General features: G+C 41.6%; 1 protein-coding gene across 1 annotated transcript in view; it reads right to left on the minus strand.

Annotated features, from left to right (window-relative positions):
* The window catches only part of cacna2d4b (calcium channel, voltage-dependent, alpha 2/delta subunit 4b), a 45,464-nt gene that overhangs the window by 21,515 nt on the left and 6,659 nt on the right, over window positions 1-17,290 (minus strand). The window contains exons 4-22 of the mRNA XM_042110342.1: window positions 16,603-16,719; window positions 16,155-16,214; window positions 15,871-16,033; window positions 15,410-15,541; window positions 15,188-15,248; window positions 14,229-14,379; window positions 13,625-13,699; window positions 8,826-8,915; window positions 8,231-8,344; window positions 3,886-3,964; window positions 3,635-3,768; window positions 3,373-3,390; window positions 3,007-3,084; window positions 2,836-2,916; window positions 2,565-2,639; window positions 2,286-2,375; window positions 1,053-1,124; window positions 301-362; window positions 92-159 (exon numbers count right to left, since the gene is read on the minus strand). Of these exons, the coding sequence (XP_041966276.1) occupies window positions 92-159; window positions 301-362; window positions 1,053-1,124; window positions 2,286-2,375; window positions 2,565-2,639; window positions 2,836-2,916; window positions 3,007-3,084; window positions 3,373-3,390; window positions 3,635-3,768; window positions 3,886-3,964; window positions 8,231-8,344; window positions 8,826-8,915; window positions 13,625-13,699; window positions 14,229-14,379; window positions 15,188-15,248; window positions 15,410-15,541; window positions 15,871-16,033; window positions 16,155-16,214; window positions 16,603-16,719 (1,720 nt within the window). The remainder of the gene's footprint in view (window positions 1-91; window positions 160-300; window positions 363-1,052; window positions 1,125-2,285; window positions 2,376-2,564; window positions 2,640-2,835; window positions 2,917-3,006; window positions 3,085-3,372; window positions 3,391-3,634; window positions 3,769-3,885; window positions 3,965-8,230; window positions 8,345-8,825; window positions 8,916-13,624; window positions 13,700-14,228; window positions 14,380-15,187; window positions 15,249-15,409; window positions 15,542-15,870; window positions 16,034-16,154; window positions 16,215-16,602; window positions 16,720-17,290) is intronic.

Consider the following 17,290-nt stretch of genomic DNA (forward strand, 5'->3'; position numbering starts at 1 on the left):
CAGCTTAATGCGTTAAAAAACACGATACAGGGCAGCTTCATGTGTTTAAAAACTATACGTGTAAGGCAGTTGAATGCAAAGATGCTATTACCTTCCTCCACGGACACGTTCCCGAAGAATATATACTCGCCATGGCCTCGAGTGAGCACCATTCCAAAACTGGAAGGACAATGACAATTTTATGAATTTTAATTAAAATATTCAAATGACATAAAACAGTCGTCATGACAGCACCAGGAAAGTGCTACATTTCCATGGAGCGTTTGGTCACAGATGTGTTAAAACAGGGTCCCATAGTACCTGAATGGAGTATCATCAATGACTGTGTAGAAATAATCATTTTTCAGGAACAAGGGCCGTTTCTATGGAAAGACAAATGAATCAGGATAAATAGAGCTACTCAGCAGGTGTTTTAGCTCACATTGCAACAGATCTTCTGATACAGTATACTAGATCCATATGAATGGTTTAAAACATAGGTTCTCAAAGTGCGGCCCAGGGGAACATTTCTGGCGGACCGCGATAACATCTGACAACATCTGTGAAACTGTTAAACTGTACAACTGTACTGTGTGATTTGAAAAGAATGAATCTCCGTTTAGCAGTTTTTCGTGGCCGTCAGGTTTTCCTGTGGTGCTTTGGTAGCTGGAATTGGCCCTGAATAAGGCCTATGCTGATAAGAAGCAAGGCACACTGAGAGTTTGTACTTGAAATGGACTGCAACTAGAACTGTTATATCCCAGATTTGTCTGTTGAGGGTAGAGAACCGCAGGGATTGTGTGTGCATTGCATTTTAGCCAGGTTTAGCCTCAGTTATGAATTAAATCTGTTTAATGCAATAAATATAAACTGTAGAGATGCAACCTAGTCATTAAAATGATTACAAATATGATTTTCTTTCCAGGTTTTTCTTTTTTTTTCTCCCCCCACCCCTTTGGCGGCCCTCAGTTCAATGTTGGGTTCCTGAATTGGCCCTCACCAATCAAAACTTTGAGAACCCCTGGTTTAAAAGGAAATGGCTTTTTAGAACACTCAGAGTAGGGTTGACTTACTCCTTTGTCCACAGACGCTCGCACATCTAATGTCAGAGTACCGGTCTCTCCTTTCACCATGGAGGTTCTCAGCTGTGCAGGTAACACACACAACAAAACCATTGTCAAGTGTGAGAGGATATTTATACAGTTTGAGTGCGTGTGTGTCTCCCTGCTCCTGATTGTGTCTGTATGTGTGAGTATGTCTGAGTTCATGTAAATGGGTGTGTGTGTGTGTGTGTGTGCGCGCGCGCGTGAATCACTCTCTGGGATTGTGTGTGTCTCTGTGTGAACTGTGTGTGTGTTGTGTGTGACTGTATGTGTGTGTGACTGTGTGCGCGCGAATCACTCTCTGGGATTGTGTGTGTGTGTGTGTGTGTGTGTGTGTGTGTGTGTTGTATGTGACTGTATGTGTGTGTGACTGTGTGCGCGCGAATCACTCTCTGGGATTGTGTGTGTCTCTGTGTGAACTGTGTGTGTGTGTGTGTGTGTGTGTGTGTGTGTGTGTGTGTGTGTGTGTGTGTGTGTATATTAGTATAGTATATATACTCTTTTGATCCCGTGAGGGAAATTTGGTCTCTGCATTTATCCCAATCCGTGAATTATTGTAGTGAAACACACTCAGCACACAGTGAGGTGAAGCACACACTAATCCCGGCGCAGTGAGCTGCCTGCTACAACAGCGGCACTCGTGTTGTGTGTGACTGTATGTGTGTGTGACTGTGTGCGCGCGAATCACTCTCTGGGATTGTGTGTGTCTCTGTGTGAACTGTGTGTGTGTGTATGTGTGTGTGTGTGTGTGTGTTTGTGTGTGTGTGTGTATATTAGTATAGTATATATACTCTTTTGATCCCGTGAGGGAAATTTGGTCTCTGCATTTATCCCAATCCGTGAATTACTGTAGTGAAACACACTCAGCACACAGTGAGGTGAAGCACACACTAATCCCGGCGCAGTGAGCTGCCTGCTACAACAGCGGCACTCGGGGAGCAGTGAGGGTTTAGGTGCCTTGCTCAAGAGCACTTCAGCCGTTCCTACTAGTCGGGGTTAGAACCAGCAACCCTCCGGTTACAAGTCCGAAGCGCTAACCAGTAGGCCACGGCTGCCCCTGTGTGTGTGTGTGTGTGTGTGTGTGTGTGTGTGTGTGTGTGTGTGTGTGTGTGTGTGTGTGTGTGTGTGTGTGTGTGTGTGTGTGTGTGTGTGTGTGTGTGTGTGTGTGTGTGTGTGTGTGTGTGTGTGTGTGTTGGGTCTTACATTCTCCTCCGTGTCCTCCCACTCAGCCTCAGACAGGTCTACACTGTTGTAGTTGGGCTTGGGCTTCAGCCTCTTCTTCTCATCTTTGTACTGTGGGTCAGAGGGTTTACCACAGAAACACACTCATGCAGGCAGAACAGAGATCACATCTGTAGTGCTCACAAAGCAACAGTTTTCAGAGCAACATCGAATCCTGCCATTAAGTCAGCACGTACACAGAACACATTGTGTTAACAACTTATAAAATACATATACATGAAGCTAAAGGGGTATGCTCACCAAAGGCCGTAGGTCTGGGTGTGCCAAGATGTAGCCATTGTTGGTGATGAGGAAGGCATAGCCATGAGCTCCCAGCTACAGCAGCAACAAGGACAACATACAAATAGGAAGCTAATGCAACACGACAACCATAATCATTTTATATTTTATTTTAACCATATTTTACATTACTACACATTGAACACCCCCCCCCCCTTTAGTCTACTATATATAGAGTATTGGAGTCCACAAAATGCACAAACTGTAACACGGATGGTTTAACAAAGCTGACCTTGTATCGGGGTGCCAACTTCATCACTTCTACTAGAGGAACATCAGTCCCCACCACACCCAGAAGAATACCATGGGAAAGCTGGTGAAAAAACAGACCCATAATGAGGATGCAATAAAACTCCCACCAGGGGTCCAGTATCAAACCCATCAACATAACAGCTATACTGACCGTCTCCTTCTTCTTGCTGAACACTGGCATGGCCACAGATGTCATTAACAGCAAACTGTGAGCCATGGTGTTGAATAGCTAAGAGAGAGACATTTAGTTAGCATCAATATTATCCAGACACTGTGAAACAAACTGCTAAACAAAATTACCTCAACTAAAAGGTCAGTCTAATTAGAGACTGGAGTGGTGAGAGCTGTGATCCTCTACAACAGGGCCTCTATGGAGAGCTACTGTTTTTACAGGAATCTGACACTAGAGGGCACTACACAACTACAACTCTATCAGTCTGCACCTGCAGGGCTGTCGGATACCCCACAATATTATTACATGACGCTACATCACTATTGGAGCCTGAATAAGCTTTACCTCCTTTGTGTTAGGGAGCTGTAAATATGAGAAATGGACACAGGACAAAGCACAGATGTGAGAGATGAAATGTTCACAAGGAAATACAGAATGAGGAAATGAGTCGGAGACTGAGGCTGTGTGGCAAGTCTCTTAGGAAAACAATAATAACACTTAGGTAAACAATAACAACAAGTAGCCATCTCTTAGGAAAACAATAATAACACTTAGGTAAACGATAATAACACTTAGGTAAACAATAATAACAGGTGAGTCTGCTTACCACAGTGTCCATGTACGCCTCTGTCCAGATGATGTCATGGTCATGGTCTATGACCATAGGTCGACTCAGCACATGTAAGTATTCCATAACATTCTCTTGCACATCTGCCAGTGTGTTGATATGGGTGTAGTAACCTGCAATATAAAAATGCAAAAAAATAAATAGAAACATGTCAAAATCTTACTGTACAAGAGATCTTTTTTATTGTGTAAACAATAAAATCAATAACTCATCGTCAGATATCACTTCACCTTTGTTGTTGCAAGCAATCCATTTGACATTGTTAGAAAAAGTCATATCACGTCCAATAAGGTAAGTAAAGACTCGGACCTGGAATGAAAAAAGCTGAATGTCAAAGTTCTGCTGCTGTTAGAAAACAAGTCCCATGTTGTTAAGATGACATGTGAGTGTGTTCAAAGTAAATCTGTGCATTGGAATGAATCTGTAGGTTGAGACAAAACCCAAAAGACATTGATAGAGGGCTTGTCACAGAAGCTCAGGCTCAAGAGAGGGTAGTGAAGGCAGTCCTACAGAATAGGGTATATTTGTTCCACTGTGAGCTAGGCTGACTGATCACAAAAGAAGGTCAAACTCCAATAAACAAACATTATTTCCTGGCTTTTATTGTCTTTTTTTCTTTGGCAGCACGAGTTCTAAACAGACGTTTCAGCCACATGGCCACATGACCTCCCTCAGTGCGCGGCTTCCCTAGAAATCATACAGGACTACGCACCCAGCCACCATCAAAATGAAATAGGACTACGCACCCAGAATCATATAGGACTACGCACCCAACCACCATCAAAATGAAATAGGACTACGCACCCAGAATCATATAGGACTACGCACCTAGCCACCATCAAAATGAAATAGGACTACGCACCCAGAATCATACAGGACTACGCACCCAGCCAACATCAAAAGGAAGAGTGCAGTGTTAACGACTGCTAATGTCAACCATTCACTCACTATATATTTGATTCGAAGCCAGACATTGTAATAAAAATATGTGCTTTCACTCTTTAGAAACCTATAAGCCTTTTATTCTCTGTACGTGCACATTCTAGATATGAACTGAACATAAAAGATGTGGCATTTGCAGGAGATCAACATAAGACTTAAATCTTTTTAAGCTGCCAGGCGTCTCCAGTGGATAAAATGCCATCCTTCAAATAAGAGCCTTATGGGTGGGCTAAATAGTCTGGAAAAACTGTCCACCATCCTTCACTTGAAACAAAATCCTCTCACCCACTACATTGAAAAGGCACAGTTGGGTTGGGTTAGAAGTTAGTTTAATCAGTAAATAATAACTGTGTATGACCTTGCCTTTATTAAAGCAACACCAAAGAACTTTCCCTCTGTCGCACGCACGCTGTTTGTTTATCCAGTGGCTTTGCAAATAACAATGTCCACAGACAAGGTAGAATATGTTGCATGATTTATGAAAGTACGATGTATTGCGACATCAAATGCAAGTCAAATTTGTAGTTTCTTATGTCTCATTTCATCAAACTACAGATCCGCTACCCGATCTGGCAAACTTACCTAGTGCGGTTATAGCCGATAGAGGGCTGCGAAGCGAATACAGAAGTGCCGTTCACCCTGTTACAAGTTGATGAACCACTGAAACGATTTTGGAAACATTATTTTAAGGTACAAAAAACTCTTTGGTGTTGCTTTAAGATACAAATTGATTCATATGACATTGTGAAACTGCCGGATTCCAACACTGTAAGCCTACAGGATTCTTTAGGTGTGAGCTACTGGGGCTCTAGTCCATCTGTCATAGTACATGTTGGTGGATGTATGCTTCGTATTACTCTCACTCACAGACATATTCATACAGTCAAGCAAATACACAAAGGGGCTGAATTAGATTCCCTACATTACATTACATTTGGCTGACGCTTTTTTAGCCAAAGCGACTAACAACATGGTAAACAGTTTAAGTTTTAGAGCAATTCTCAACAATTTTAGGACAATTTAAAAAACATTAGAGTAGGCCTACAGTAAGAATAAGTGCATCAGTGAGTGCTGTTTTTAACAGTTACGTGTCAGTTTAAGACGGCTGGTGAGTGCTAGGATCATCAAGACTTGTTGTAAGTGTTGCTATGAGAGGAGATGTTCTCTAAAGAGCTGGGTCTTCAGGAGTTTTTTGAAAATGGAGAGGGATGTCCCTGCCCTTGTAGGAACTGGCAGTGTGTTCCACCAATGAGGAACAGCAGATGAGAAAAGTTTGGATTGGCCTGAGCGTACCGGTGGTAGAGCTAGACGTCGTTTGTCTGAGGAGCGCAGCGGTCTGGAGGTAGCGTATGTCTGTATGAGGGCATTCAAGTAGGTGGGAGCAGAACCGGAGACTACTTTGTAGGCAAGCGTTAGAGCCTTGAATTTGATGCGGGCCGCCATAGGTAGCCAGTGTAGCTGGATGAGCAGCGGGGTAACATGTGCCCTTTTGGGTTGGTTGTAGACCAGGCGCACCGCCGCGTTCTGGATCATCTGAAGTGGTTTCACTGCGCAGGCTGGGAGACCTGTCAGGAGAGCGTTGCAGTAGTCGAGTCGTGAGATGACTATTGCCTGAACCAGAAGTTGGGTAGCATCTTGAGTCAAGTAAGTCCTGATTTTCCGTATGTTGTAGAGTGCGAAACGGCATGACCGGGCGACTGAGGCAACATGATCTGAGAAGTTTAGTTGGTTGTCGAGAACAACTCCTAGATTTCTTGCAGTCCTGGTAGGTGAAACAGACAGGGAGTCAAATTTGATGTTGATGTCGTGGTGTATGGTAGGTTTAGCTGGGAGGACCAGCAGTTCAGTCTTTGAGAGGTTCAGCTGGAGGTGGTGTGCCTTCATCCATGTAGCTATGTCTGAGAGGCAATCCGAGATCCGTGCTGAAACCAAGGGGTCATCAGGTGGAAAGAACAGATAGAGCTGCTATGCAGTCGTCTGCATAGCAGTGGTATGAGAAGCCATGTGAACGGATAATCTGTCCCAAGGAGGTGGTGTAGATAGCAAAGAGAAGGGGGCCCAGCACTGAGCCCTGGGGGACCCCTGTGGTGAGATGGTGAGGTGCAGATAGCTGACCAAGCCATGATACGTTAAACGAGCGTCCTGTGAGGTAGGATTCAAACCAGGAGAGAGCAGAACCGGAGACTCCCATGTTAGCGAGTATAGAGAGAAGGATGCAGTGATTAACCGTGTCAAAGGCAGCCGATAAGTCAAGCAGAATGAGTACTGATGACCGAGCGGTCACCCTGGCTTCTTTTAAGGCTTCTGTTACAGACAGCCGTTTCGGTAGAGTGGCCGCTTTTGAACCCAGACTGATTTGGATCCAGAAGGTTGTTCTGTGTAAGGAAGTCAGAGACCTGTTTGGAGACTGCTCGTTCAATGCCTTTGGATAGGAAAGGCAGGAGTGAGACAGGGCAGTAGTTCACGACTTGAGCAGGGTTGAGAGAAGCTTTCTTAAGTAACGGTGTTACCCGGGCCATTTTGAACGCTGTTGGAAATGTGCCGGAGGTTAGCGAGGCATTGATCACATGTGAGATAGCTGGTACGATGGTCGGGCTGATGGACTGAAGTAGGCTCGTAGGTATAGGGTCCAGCGAGCATGTGGTAGGACGGCTGCATGTCAGGAGTCTAGATACTTCATTCTCGGAGAGAGGCGTGAATGCTGAAAAAGATGTTCCAGCAGTCCCTAGAGGTTGTAGGAGTGCGGTATCTGAGTCAGATGCGTTGAGTGGGCATGTAGAGAATTGACTGCTGATTGCCGCCACTTTGTTTGTAAAAAATGAGGCGAGGGTATCTGCAGTAAGGCTGGATGGAGGAGGAGGCAGCTGAGGGTTAAGTAGCGATTTGAAGGTTGAGAAAAGTTTTCGAGTGTCTGTAGCGCTGTTGATTTTGTCATTGTAGAAAGCCGTCTTAGCAGCAGTGATGCTGGCTGAGAAGGAGGTCAGGAGTGTCTGGTAGTTTTTGAGGTCATCAGTTACTTTGGATTTGTGCCATTTCCTCTCCGCGGCTCTGAGTTTGGTGTGCTGCGATCGGAGGGTATCATTTAGTTTACTTATCTATCTATCTAAATCAGCAGAAACCTAATATGACTTCCTCAAATTACAATCTAATTCCATTCCTCCAAGAAGGTTATGTTTTCTGTGCAGTTTGTCTGTCTGTCCGTCAGTTTATTTGCAAGTATGATTACACAAAAATGAAATCATGAAAATTGCTGGAAAAGTGTAGCCTATCCCCCAAAAAAGAACCAATTCAAAGAGGATCTTCACATTAAGTTTCACATTATAGTTTGGCTGACGTTATAAGATACACCATGTGGCCTAGGCTGAGGTCTGCACTCTCTAAGCGCCCCTTCAGTTTCAAGTAATGAAAAGCAGTCTAATGCAATTTAAAATGTCAGGTGTAATTACAGCAATTATTGCATTAGGAAGTGCTTGTTTTCAATACATTTGTTTCAATACATTAGTATAAGGCTGCAGATCTTTAACCCTGGGTAGAAAGCTTGGTTTTCTTAATCTATTGTTATTGACATTTAATCAGTATGTATTTACAGTATCAGTGTGTATTAGCCATAGGCCATGATTGGTTTAGCTTTACCTTCTTTTCTGGCCAATTGAACTCCTCGAACACCTCCTGGAAGTCCTCCATGGCCCCATCTGTGATCAGCATGATGGCCTGGTTACAGAGGCTGCCCTTGCCATTGGCTGAGGCCTGAGAAGACGAAGGATCGCACTGGGAATCACAGTTTTGTTGGCAGCAGAATCTCTCTCTCTGGGATTGTGTGTGTCTCTGTGTGAACTGTGTGTGTGTGTGTGTGTGTGTTTGTGTGTGTGTGTGTGTGTGTGTGTGTGTGTGTGTAGGTGTGTGTGTGTGTGTAGGTGTGTGTGTGTGTAGGTGCGTGTTTGTGTACGTACAGTATGTATACGTGTGTGTATATGAGTATGTGTGTGTGTGTATAGTATGTGTGTACATGTGCGTAGATGTGTGTGTGTGTTTGTGTGTTTGTGTATGTGTGTACCTATGTGTACGTGTGTGTATATGAGTGTGTGTATATGAGTATGTGTGAGTGTGTGTGTGTGTACGTATGTGTACGTGGTGTGTGTGTATGCGTATGTGTGTGTTTGTGTGTGTGTGTACGTGTGTGTTTGTGTGTGTGTGTGTATGTGTGTGTGTTGGTGAAGATGGCACTGACCTCATTGAGGACTTTGAATGACTCCTTCATGGCCTTCTTTACTTTTCCCTCACCCTTCACGTGCAGCTCATTCACAAGCAGTTTGAAATGCTGTCAAAAGAATGGAGGATAACGGGCGGGATTAGACAATCTGGCCGCAATCTCGGATCCTACTTGATTTGATCCGTCTGATTACTATCTGCCTTCAGTGAGCAGTCAGTAAACATGGCCAATCCTGTCCAAATCAGATTGTGATTGAACTGATCTCAGTGTCACAGTTTCTACATCAAGCACAGAAATCCATGACGTTGGTGTGGAATCACCTTTATCTATCTAAAAAATAACTCACAAAGTACATCATATCGCCAGTCAGGCAACCTGCTGATACAGGACGACGTGAATCATTTGAACCGATAATGTACACAACATTGCTGAATTATATTATGTACTGTACCCTCCTGAATTATTGGCACATCTGCTAAAGTTGACTAAAAACCAGTATAAAAAGTAATCTGTTGGTGATATATTGTAATCTCAACCTTGAAGGGAACGAGAACAAGGAAAATCTCATAAAGAAATAAATATTTTAACAAAACCACGTCGCTCACAATTATTGGCATTCCTGCTTGTAATACCTTCTTAAGCCTCCCTTTGCCAATAAAACAGCTTGTAATATTCTCCTATGACACCCCATAAAGTTGAAGAAGCAAGGGATTTAAGACCATTCGTCTTTACAAAATCTCCCCGGATCGTCCAGATTCCTACTGTACTGTAAATCCACACTTGTGCATTCTCCTCTTCGACTCAACCCACTGTTTTTCTATGGAGTTTAGATCAGGGGACTGAGATGGCAATGGCCGAATATTGATTTTGAGTTCAGTAAACAATATTTGTTTTGATCTGGACGTTTGTTTTGGTTCATTGACCTGATGAATGATCCAATCATGACCACCTTTTAGTGTCTTGGAAGAGATTGACAGATTTTCTTTGAAAATGTTCAGGTTTTTCTTGGTGTTCATGATCCCGTGCACAGCCCCACATAGCACAGCACTTCCACCATAATTCTCATTAGGCATGGGGTTATTTTCAGTATAGTCATTCTTACTTCAAACACACCTAGTGTGTTTCTAGCCAAAGAGTGCAATTTTCATTTCATCTGACAATTAGACCACACTTCCAGACAAAGTCACTGTACCATTCAGTAACTCCTGCCATTTACATTGGTAATTAAATGACTGGACAGGCTTTTACCTGGCATGCCCTCTAAATAATCTATTAGCACCAAGGTCACTTTTCAAGATTTTCTGGGGGACCAAAGATGATACTTTTTTCTGTAACTTTTTTTTGCCTATCTTACCATCCTCCATACTGTGCGTGGGGGCAAGATAACCATGGGTCTTTGTCCAAGCATGTCTGTCACATTTCCAGTGGATTAGAACCTTTCAATCATTGTTTTAACTGTAAATATAGGCATTTTCAACAAAGTATGTAGTTTTTATGGGAATTCCCTGACTTACAAATGTCAACACACTTTCTTTTTATTTAAATTTAGTGTATTCTCTTGTCTTTCCAATGTTGAAAAATGACTAATGGATATACGTGGCCTCTGTGTCATAGCTTAGTGAAAAAGAAAGTCATGAACTACTTCTGAAAGTTCACAGACACTCTGATTAACTTAAATAAGTTGAAATTAGATAGGAAAACGCTTCTGTTAGGTTTTGTGTATAAGATGTTTCTAGGGGAGCAACGTGTTTTCGTTAAAAATATCTATTTTTTTATGAGATTTTCCTTTTTCTCAGAATAAATTCACTTTCCTTCAAGGGTGGATTTTACTTGTTTACTCGTTTTCATTGTGAGAGTACAATAAATTACCAAAAGATTATTTTTTATACCTGTTTTTAGTCAACTTTACCGAAAGTGCCAATAATTTTGGAGGGTACTGTAAGGTATTGATATTTATCACCCAGAGAGAAGAAATACTCTTCTGTTTGGCTGGTGGGGTGGCTATAACTGTTTACACACGTTTTCAAAACTCTGTGTCTATTTTTCAAAACTCCACACACAAAACCAACAATTGCTCACACAAAATGCAAAATGCCTCAAATCTCCAGCAAAATGACACAACATTCAAAATGTCATAAACACATCTTTAAATCAAACATTCGCCTCACATTACAAACACTTTTGTCATAATATGACATTTTGGATACATCATGTACACACTATCGCTCTTCTGTCTTTCATAGGCTTTATGTATTTCCATACAATAATGAAAGTTACGGTATCTACAGAGAGAAGTTGAAATACACAGTAAAAATGCAAGAAATACTGAAACCAAAAAATAGTGATTTTTTCCAAATAATTTGCTGTTGTGAATACAGTATTTTACAGCCAACAAGAACAAAGCAAAGCAAAATAGACCACCAGACGAGGCAATGACCACCAGATGTACATGGAGTTCTGAAAAAGCTGATTTTGCCTATGGAAATGACTGACTACTATCAAATTACTTTGCTTTTTCCAAAGAAAAGTGTGTGTGTGTTTATGTGTGTGTGTGTGTGTGTGTTTGTCTGTATGTGTGTGTGTGTGTGTGTGTGTGGGGAGGGGGGTTGTGTATGTATTCATAGGTCTATAGAAAAATGACACAAAAACACAAAAAAGACACAAAAATACAGTAAAAAAGACAAGTTTTTACTGTACATAAAGTTGTCTTTTTGTAGAACATTCCTTTCAAAGTATCTGCATTGGTTCTGAAATCCTCTAGGGCCAGATTGAAAGGGTCCATACCTACATATAGAGTATCTATTTATAGGCCTATACTAAGGCAATGACTGGATGGTGTTCCGTAAAGTAATGAGTGTTTACACATGTGAAGAGAGAGAGTGAAGCACTGGTGATTTAGTGTAGCATTTTGATGGGTTGTGTTTGAAAAATGAAATCAAGTTACTTCCTGTTCGATTTTTGTGTGTTAAGTAGAAAATTGTGTGTGGTGTTTTGCAAAATGTGTTTTAGTCAATTGAAAACTGAGTCAAACACTGAGAATTAGTGTATGGTTTTGCAGATTTGATGTGGGGTTATGATGTTTGGAAGACATGATTAGAAAATTATGTGACAAGCAAAGATTTAGTGTGTAGGCATTTGAAAAAAACTGTAATTCTGAATAACACGTATGAAGTAGATCTGGTAAAAAAAAAGTTTAATCACCGTTCCATATCAATGCTTATAAATGGTTACTATAACAACCATAGTAGGACGACGGCTGAGCCTGGAAGTAGACTTTGCAAACAATGGAAGCAACTGGAAACAAGCTAACTGTCCATGTTATGGCTGTTAGGGCCAGAGAAAGTTGTACAACAAACTGAACAAGTTGGCTTCTTTTTAAACGGAACAGCTTGTTTCCTTTATGTGCTATAAAGGCATGACTATTGCCACTTGTGAAGATGCTGACTACATCTTCCCTGTTTTAAGACACTGTTTTAATTGAATGCGCTTTTGCACATGGCCTGTCGGACTATTAACTGCTAATTGTCTGCAGGTGGGGTAATGGGTTAATTGGGCGACACCCACTCTGGTGCCTTACAAAACGTCCAGGATTTTGGTGTGTGGAGGCAGACCGATGTAGATGTGCAAGTTGTATGTGTAACAGCCATTTTAAAACAGTTTGTTAAATTAAAAAAAGACTGTTTTCTACAAACACATAGCTGGACAGTGTTTAATCTTTTAAAAATGCAAGATGAAGGTCCATATTTTTCACACCACTATAGGCAACCGGGTGAAATTTTCACCTCTAAAAATTATGAAACAAGAAGGTATAGCCTAAATCAGAGAAAGGACGCAGAAAACCTACTGACATAGGGCACCAACACAGAAACCCTACTGATATAGGGCACCAACACAGAAACCCTACTTATATAGGGCACCAACACAGAAACCCTACTGATATACTGTAGGCCACCATAGGGCACCAACACAGAAACCCTACTGATATAGGCCACCAATGGCTCACTGTGGTTCTTTGGCTCTTGGAAGAAAAGTATGATTTGTACTGAATTCAAGAGGCACTTCTGGGAGATGAAGTCAGACTCTTGGTGCCCTGAAATCTCTGGAGGTCTCCTTAGAGGATCTGTGATGACCAGATGCTCCTGAGCTTAAGGTCAGGATATCATTACCAGCTCTGCCTGAGGATAAATCCATCAGCTCCACCATGGAGACTGAACTAAGCCTCATTCACAAGGCTGAGCGGTCAGTGGCACACTGACCTACGCAAGGGTTCACAGGCATGGCGACCACAGACACATCAACTCGCGCACACCACCTGATGCATCTTGGGATACTGACCATATGTACACGCTTACGCAGGGTCCTTTCACACACTCACGTATACAACATTTGTGGGCATTTTTCCTATTGGTGCATATATGCGTGGGTGATTACACCCATCCTTCCTATTGGTACATATATGCGTAGGTGAGTCCACCCATCCTTCGTATTGGTGCATATATGCGTGGGTGATTCCACCCATCCTTCCTATTGGTGCCTTCTTCAGTCACTTGTGAAGGCTGAGCCACTAATGTTCACTACAATGTACGAAGCTTCAACATCAGACTCCAGGAGAGGATAAGTATGGCATGTTAGCTACATGCAGCATCTGTATGTAACAACTGTGTGTATGTCACATTGGGAGTTCCCAGCGAGGGGTGAGGATGGAAAGTGCTCCAGGCAGCAGGGCTGCACCTTTTAGAGTGCAGGAGCCCTGCTGCGGTGTTTGGTCTCACTGGCTTAGGGTCCCTCGGCTTAAATGAAGCAGATAATCGACTTACCTCGCGATTGTCCAAGTCGGCCTGCACCAGTGTGCCTCTGAAACAGGGCTCCACGTACCGAACGTAGTCAGTGTACTGCAGAGAGAAACAGTTACCACCATTAGAGTCAAAGTTAATGGCCAGATCCTGTATACCTGTTATTCTGCAATAACATGTATAGGACCCATTGAGCATTTCTACATAACCTTGACATCCTCATAACAAAAAGCATCTAGTTTTAATTAAATGACTCGTGTACGGTTCAGATCCCTCCTGAGTAGAATCATAGTTAGACATTTTTTGTCTATTCCACACATGGCAAGACAATGGATTTGATAATTTCTTAGACCAAGTCAGGGAATATCAGGGAACTTGTTTGTAGCATGTTCAAAATGTACTTGCCATAATATCAGAAACATCTTATCAGAAATAAATGCAGTATTTTTATTTTGTGGTTTATCTCACATGCTTCCTGTGATACTCTGTCTCAGTCTGTCTCTGTTCCTGTGATACTCTGTCTTTTTTGTCTGCTCAGCATAAAGGCAATCTGCTTTTGTTACATTCACATGTAATGGCTAAATGTATTTATGTCCATGCATGTTAAGTTGTTGGTGTTGGCCCTTACAGCAATGACATTGACAAAGTCGTTTTCTCCAAGTGTGTCCAGAATGGTGTTGATGGTGTGCTTGGCGATGGTCAGTTTCAGCCCTTTCATACTTCCACTGATATCAACAACAATGATGATGTCCTTTGGCGACGTGGCAGCCTGAATGTACCTACCGATGAAAGTGGCAACCAGACTCATTAAAACATGCCTTGGTTCTGATATGGACAACCAGACTCATTAAAACATGCCTTGGTTCTGATATGGACAACCAGACCCATTAAAACATGCCTTGGTTCTGAAATGGACAACCAGACCCATTAAAACATGCCTTGGTTCTGAAATGGACAACCAGACTCATTAAAACATGCCTTGGTTCTGAAATGGACAACCAGAGTGACTGTGTTTACATGCACTTCCATTTCTCGGTTATGAGGTCTATCTGCATTTTGATAATATTCATGATATAATATTTACATGAACATAGAGTACATATGTATATATGTATATATTCCAGTCTGTTCTGCTAACTACAAATAGCGTCTCTTTGATTTATACCAATTCAGATTTAAAACACACATATGGAGATAAATCATTGCTTTACTATATTATTTGAAATATTACTGCAAGCACATGGCTACTTGATTAGACTATTACTTAAAGGTACAAACACCTACATATGGTGCCCATGTGGATCCTACTGACCTGGCTATTTAGCAGCTAACCACTTAAGGATGAGATTAAAGTCTTTCTGCAGGATCATGACAACACTGTACTGCTATACCTATAACTAGGCAATTGGGTGCTACCCGTGTACATAGTCTGCCAGACTATCCTTAGCCAAATGTAAACTTGCTGTGGACAGCTTATCTACATGGCACCTGCCCTGCCAGTATCAGACTATGTTCTCTTTCCACACTCCTGGTGACCTCAGGTCACACAGAGGCTTCATAATGAACAAGCAGTGATTTTAGTCTCACCAGTTCCTGTTCCTGCAGTCAAAAGACACCACACCGTTGGGATCAGGGGTCCATTGGATGCCTTCAGAGGAAATACAATGGTTGACTAAGTCATATTCAGATTTAACACAAAACATGACTCAGACGCAAAAAAGTTTGATTGTACAGGTCCACTCCAGTCCGAAAATCCCCTCTAGTTCTGTGGATGAATGCCTGGATATTCGAGCAGAGTCATCACTGCACCTGGATAGAGTCTGAAGAATCCTGTGGAACTCCCGAAGTATTGCCATGTGAGCGTGGGGTCTTTTTGGAAATTGCTAACGAAGACATCGTTTAGGGCCTCTGACATGTACACACCATTAAGGATATTAGGTTCTGTGGGGCGACACACAAGAAAAGGCAGAACTAGCATCAGAACCCTGGTCTATGACTATGCTAGCCATGACATTCAAGTTACACTTGGCAATCCTTGATTATCATACTATATTTCTCAAGAAGACAGCAAGACAACAATCTTTTTAAATTTAATGTCACAACTTTGACAAACTGTCACAGGAACCGTATTCTATCTATGTCTATGAACCACTTGGCCATGAAGATGGTGATATGATTTGAGATAACTTGATGTGCATGGCTTATGTTTAAGTTAATTAATAACTTGGTGTAAGATACATAAAACAAAGTGTAGGTTATCATAATCACACCTTTATTGTAGACATTTGTGGGCACTTGGATGTCGCTCTGTAAAGTGTTCACAGGTAGTTTGTTGAAATGCTCATTTTCCTCCACTATAAACTCGCCACCTAGTTCGATGGGGTTTCCCTCATCATCCATTGTGTTAATAAGCATTGCATTGTAGTAATCAAACTGTAGGTAAAGGAAGTCACAATTATTGTTCAAAACCAATGAACGAATGCATCGTATAAGTACTTTATTCACATTACCATCAAGAGAAACATTTTGTAATGAAAATACACAAAATACAGACCTGTAATGTTGCATTGTAATCATGGTAGTAATCAGCATCTTCTGCAGTATCTGCAAGCCTCTGTGGACACATCATTTAATGTGCTAGTTAGTACACATGTAGAATATTAAGTGTGCTAGTTAGTACACATGTTGAATATTAAGTGTGCTAGTTAGTATGTATATTGGCTATTACAGCACAACACCCCTGTTATCTCAGATTCCACTTAGTATAAAAAAAAGTTCTGTGGCAAAAAGTGATTTCAATTACAGCATTCTAGTTAATATCTGTCATAAAAGGTTAAAAAAGTATCTTTTCCCCACTGAACATTCTGATGAATCAGCTTTGACACAATAATGAAATGGAATGTCACTCTATGAACCACACAACAGTAACTACATGTACTATTGAGAATACATCCAAAGCCATACACATGAAATAATGAGAGAAAAGTTACTGGGAAACTTACCTTGACAGATTTCATTTTACTGCCCAACATCCTTTCAATCTCATCAGAGAACTCCTTCACAAGTTCCCTTCCATCCACATCTTCAATTTTGACTATGGGCTCCACATCTTTAAGTTTCTGTGGTGGAAAATGATGTCAGGTACTTTTCCCCTTGGTTTTCTGAGCACATTTATGATTCATATGATTCACACTGATACGATCACACAAATCCTTAATATAATCCACAGCACATTCCTGTCTGGCATTGGTGAAGGTCGCCTAACAATTTTCAAGCAAGCACATGGCAGTGCTGTATCATTTTGAAATGAAAGGAAAAAAGATTGACAGTGTGAGGATGCAAACCCTTCAGTGGAGGATGTTGTTTTCATTACATAATAATAATAGTAATTAACTAAAGAGCAATTTATCTAACTACACCTACATTCAGTGACAGTAAACCAGAGTGCCTCGAGATTATCCATTCAAAAAGCTTAATCCACAAAACCTGTGTTAGCATTAGGTAAAGATCGCTAAATTCTTAACCACAGCTTTGGTCTAATCCTGTTAGGGTAAGGTGTCCACTTCATGTTGTTCCCAACCAAGAAGATAATACTTTTACTTTGGGAAATCATACCAATACCTTCAAAATAAGGAGAGTGTGTTGCCACTGGATAAAGACAACAATTTCTATTCAGTGTAGTTAAATGTT

This window comes from Alosa sapidissima, chromosome 11 (assembly GCF_018492685.1).
Source record: "Alosa sapidissima isolate fAloSap1 chromosome 11, fAloSap1.pri, whole genome shotgun sequence".
Taxonomy (NCBI): Eukaryota; Metazoa; Chordata; class Actinopteri; order Clupeiformes; family Clupeidae; genus Alosa; species Alosa sapidissima.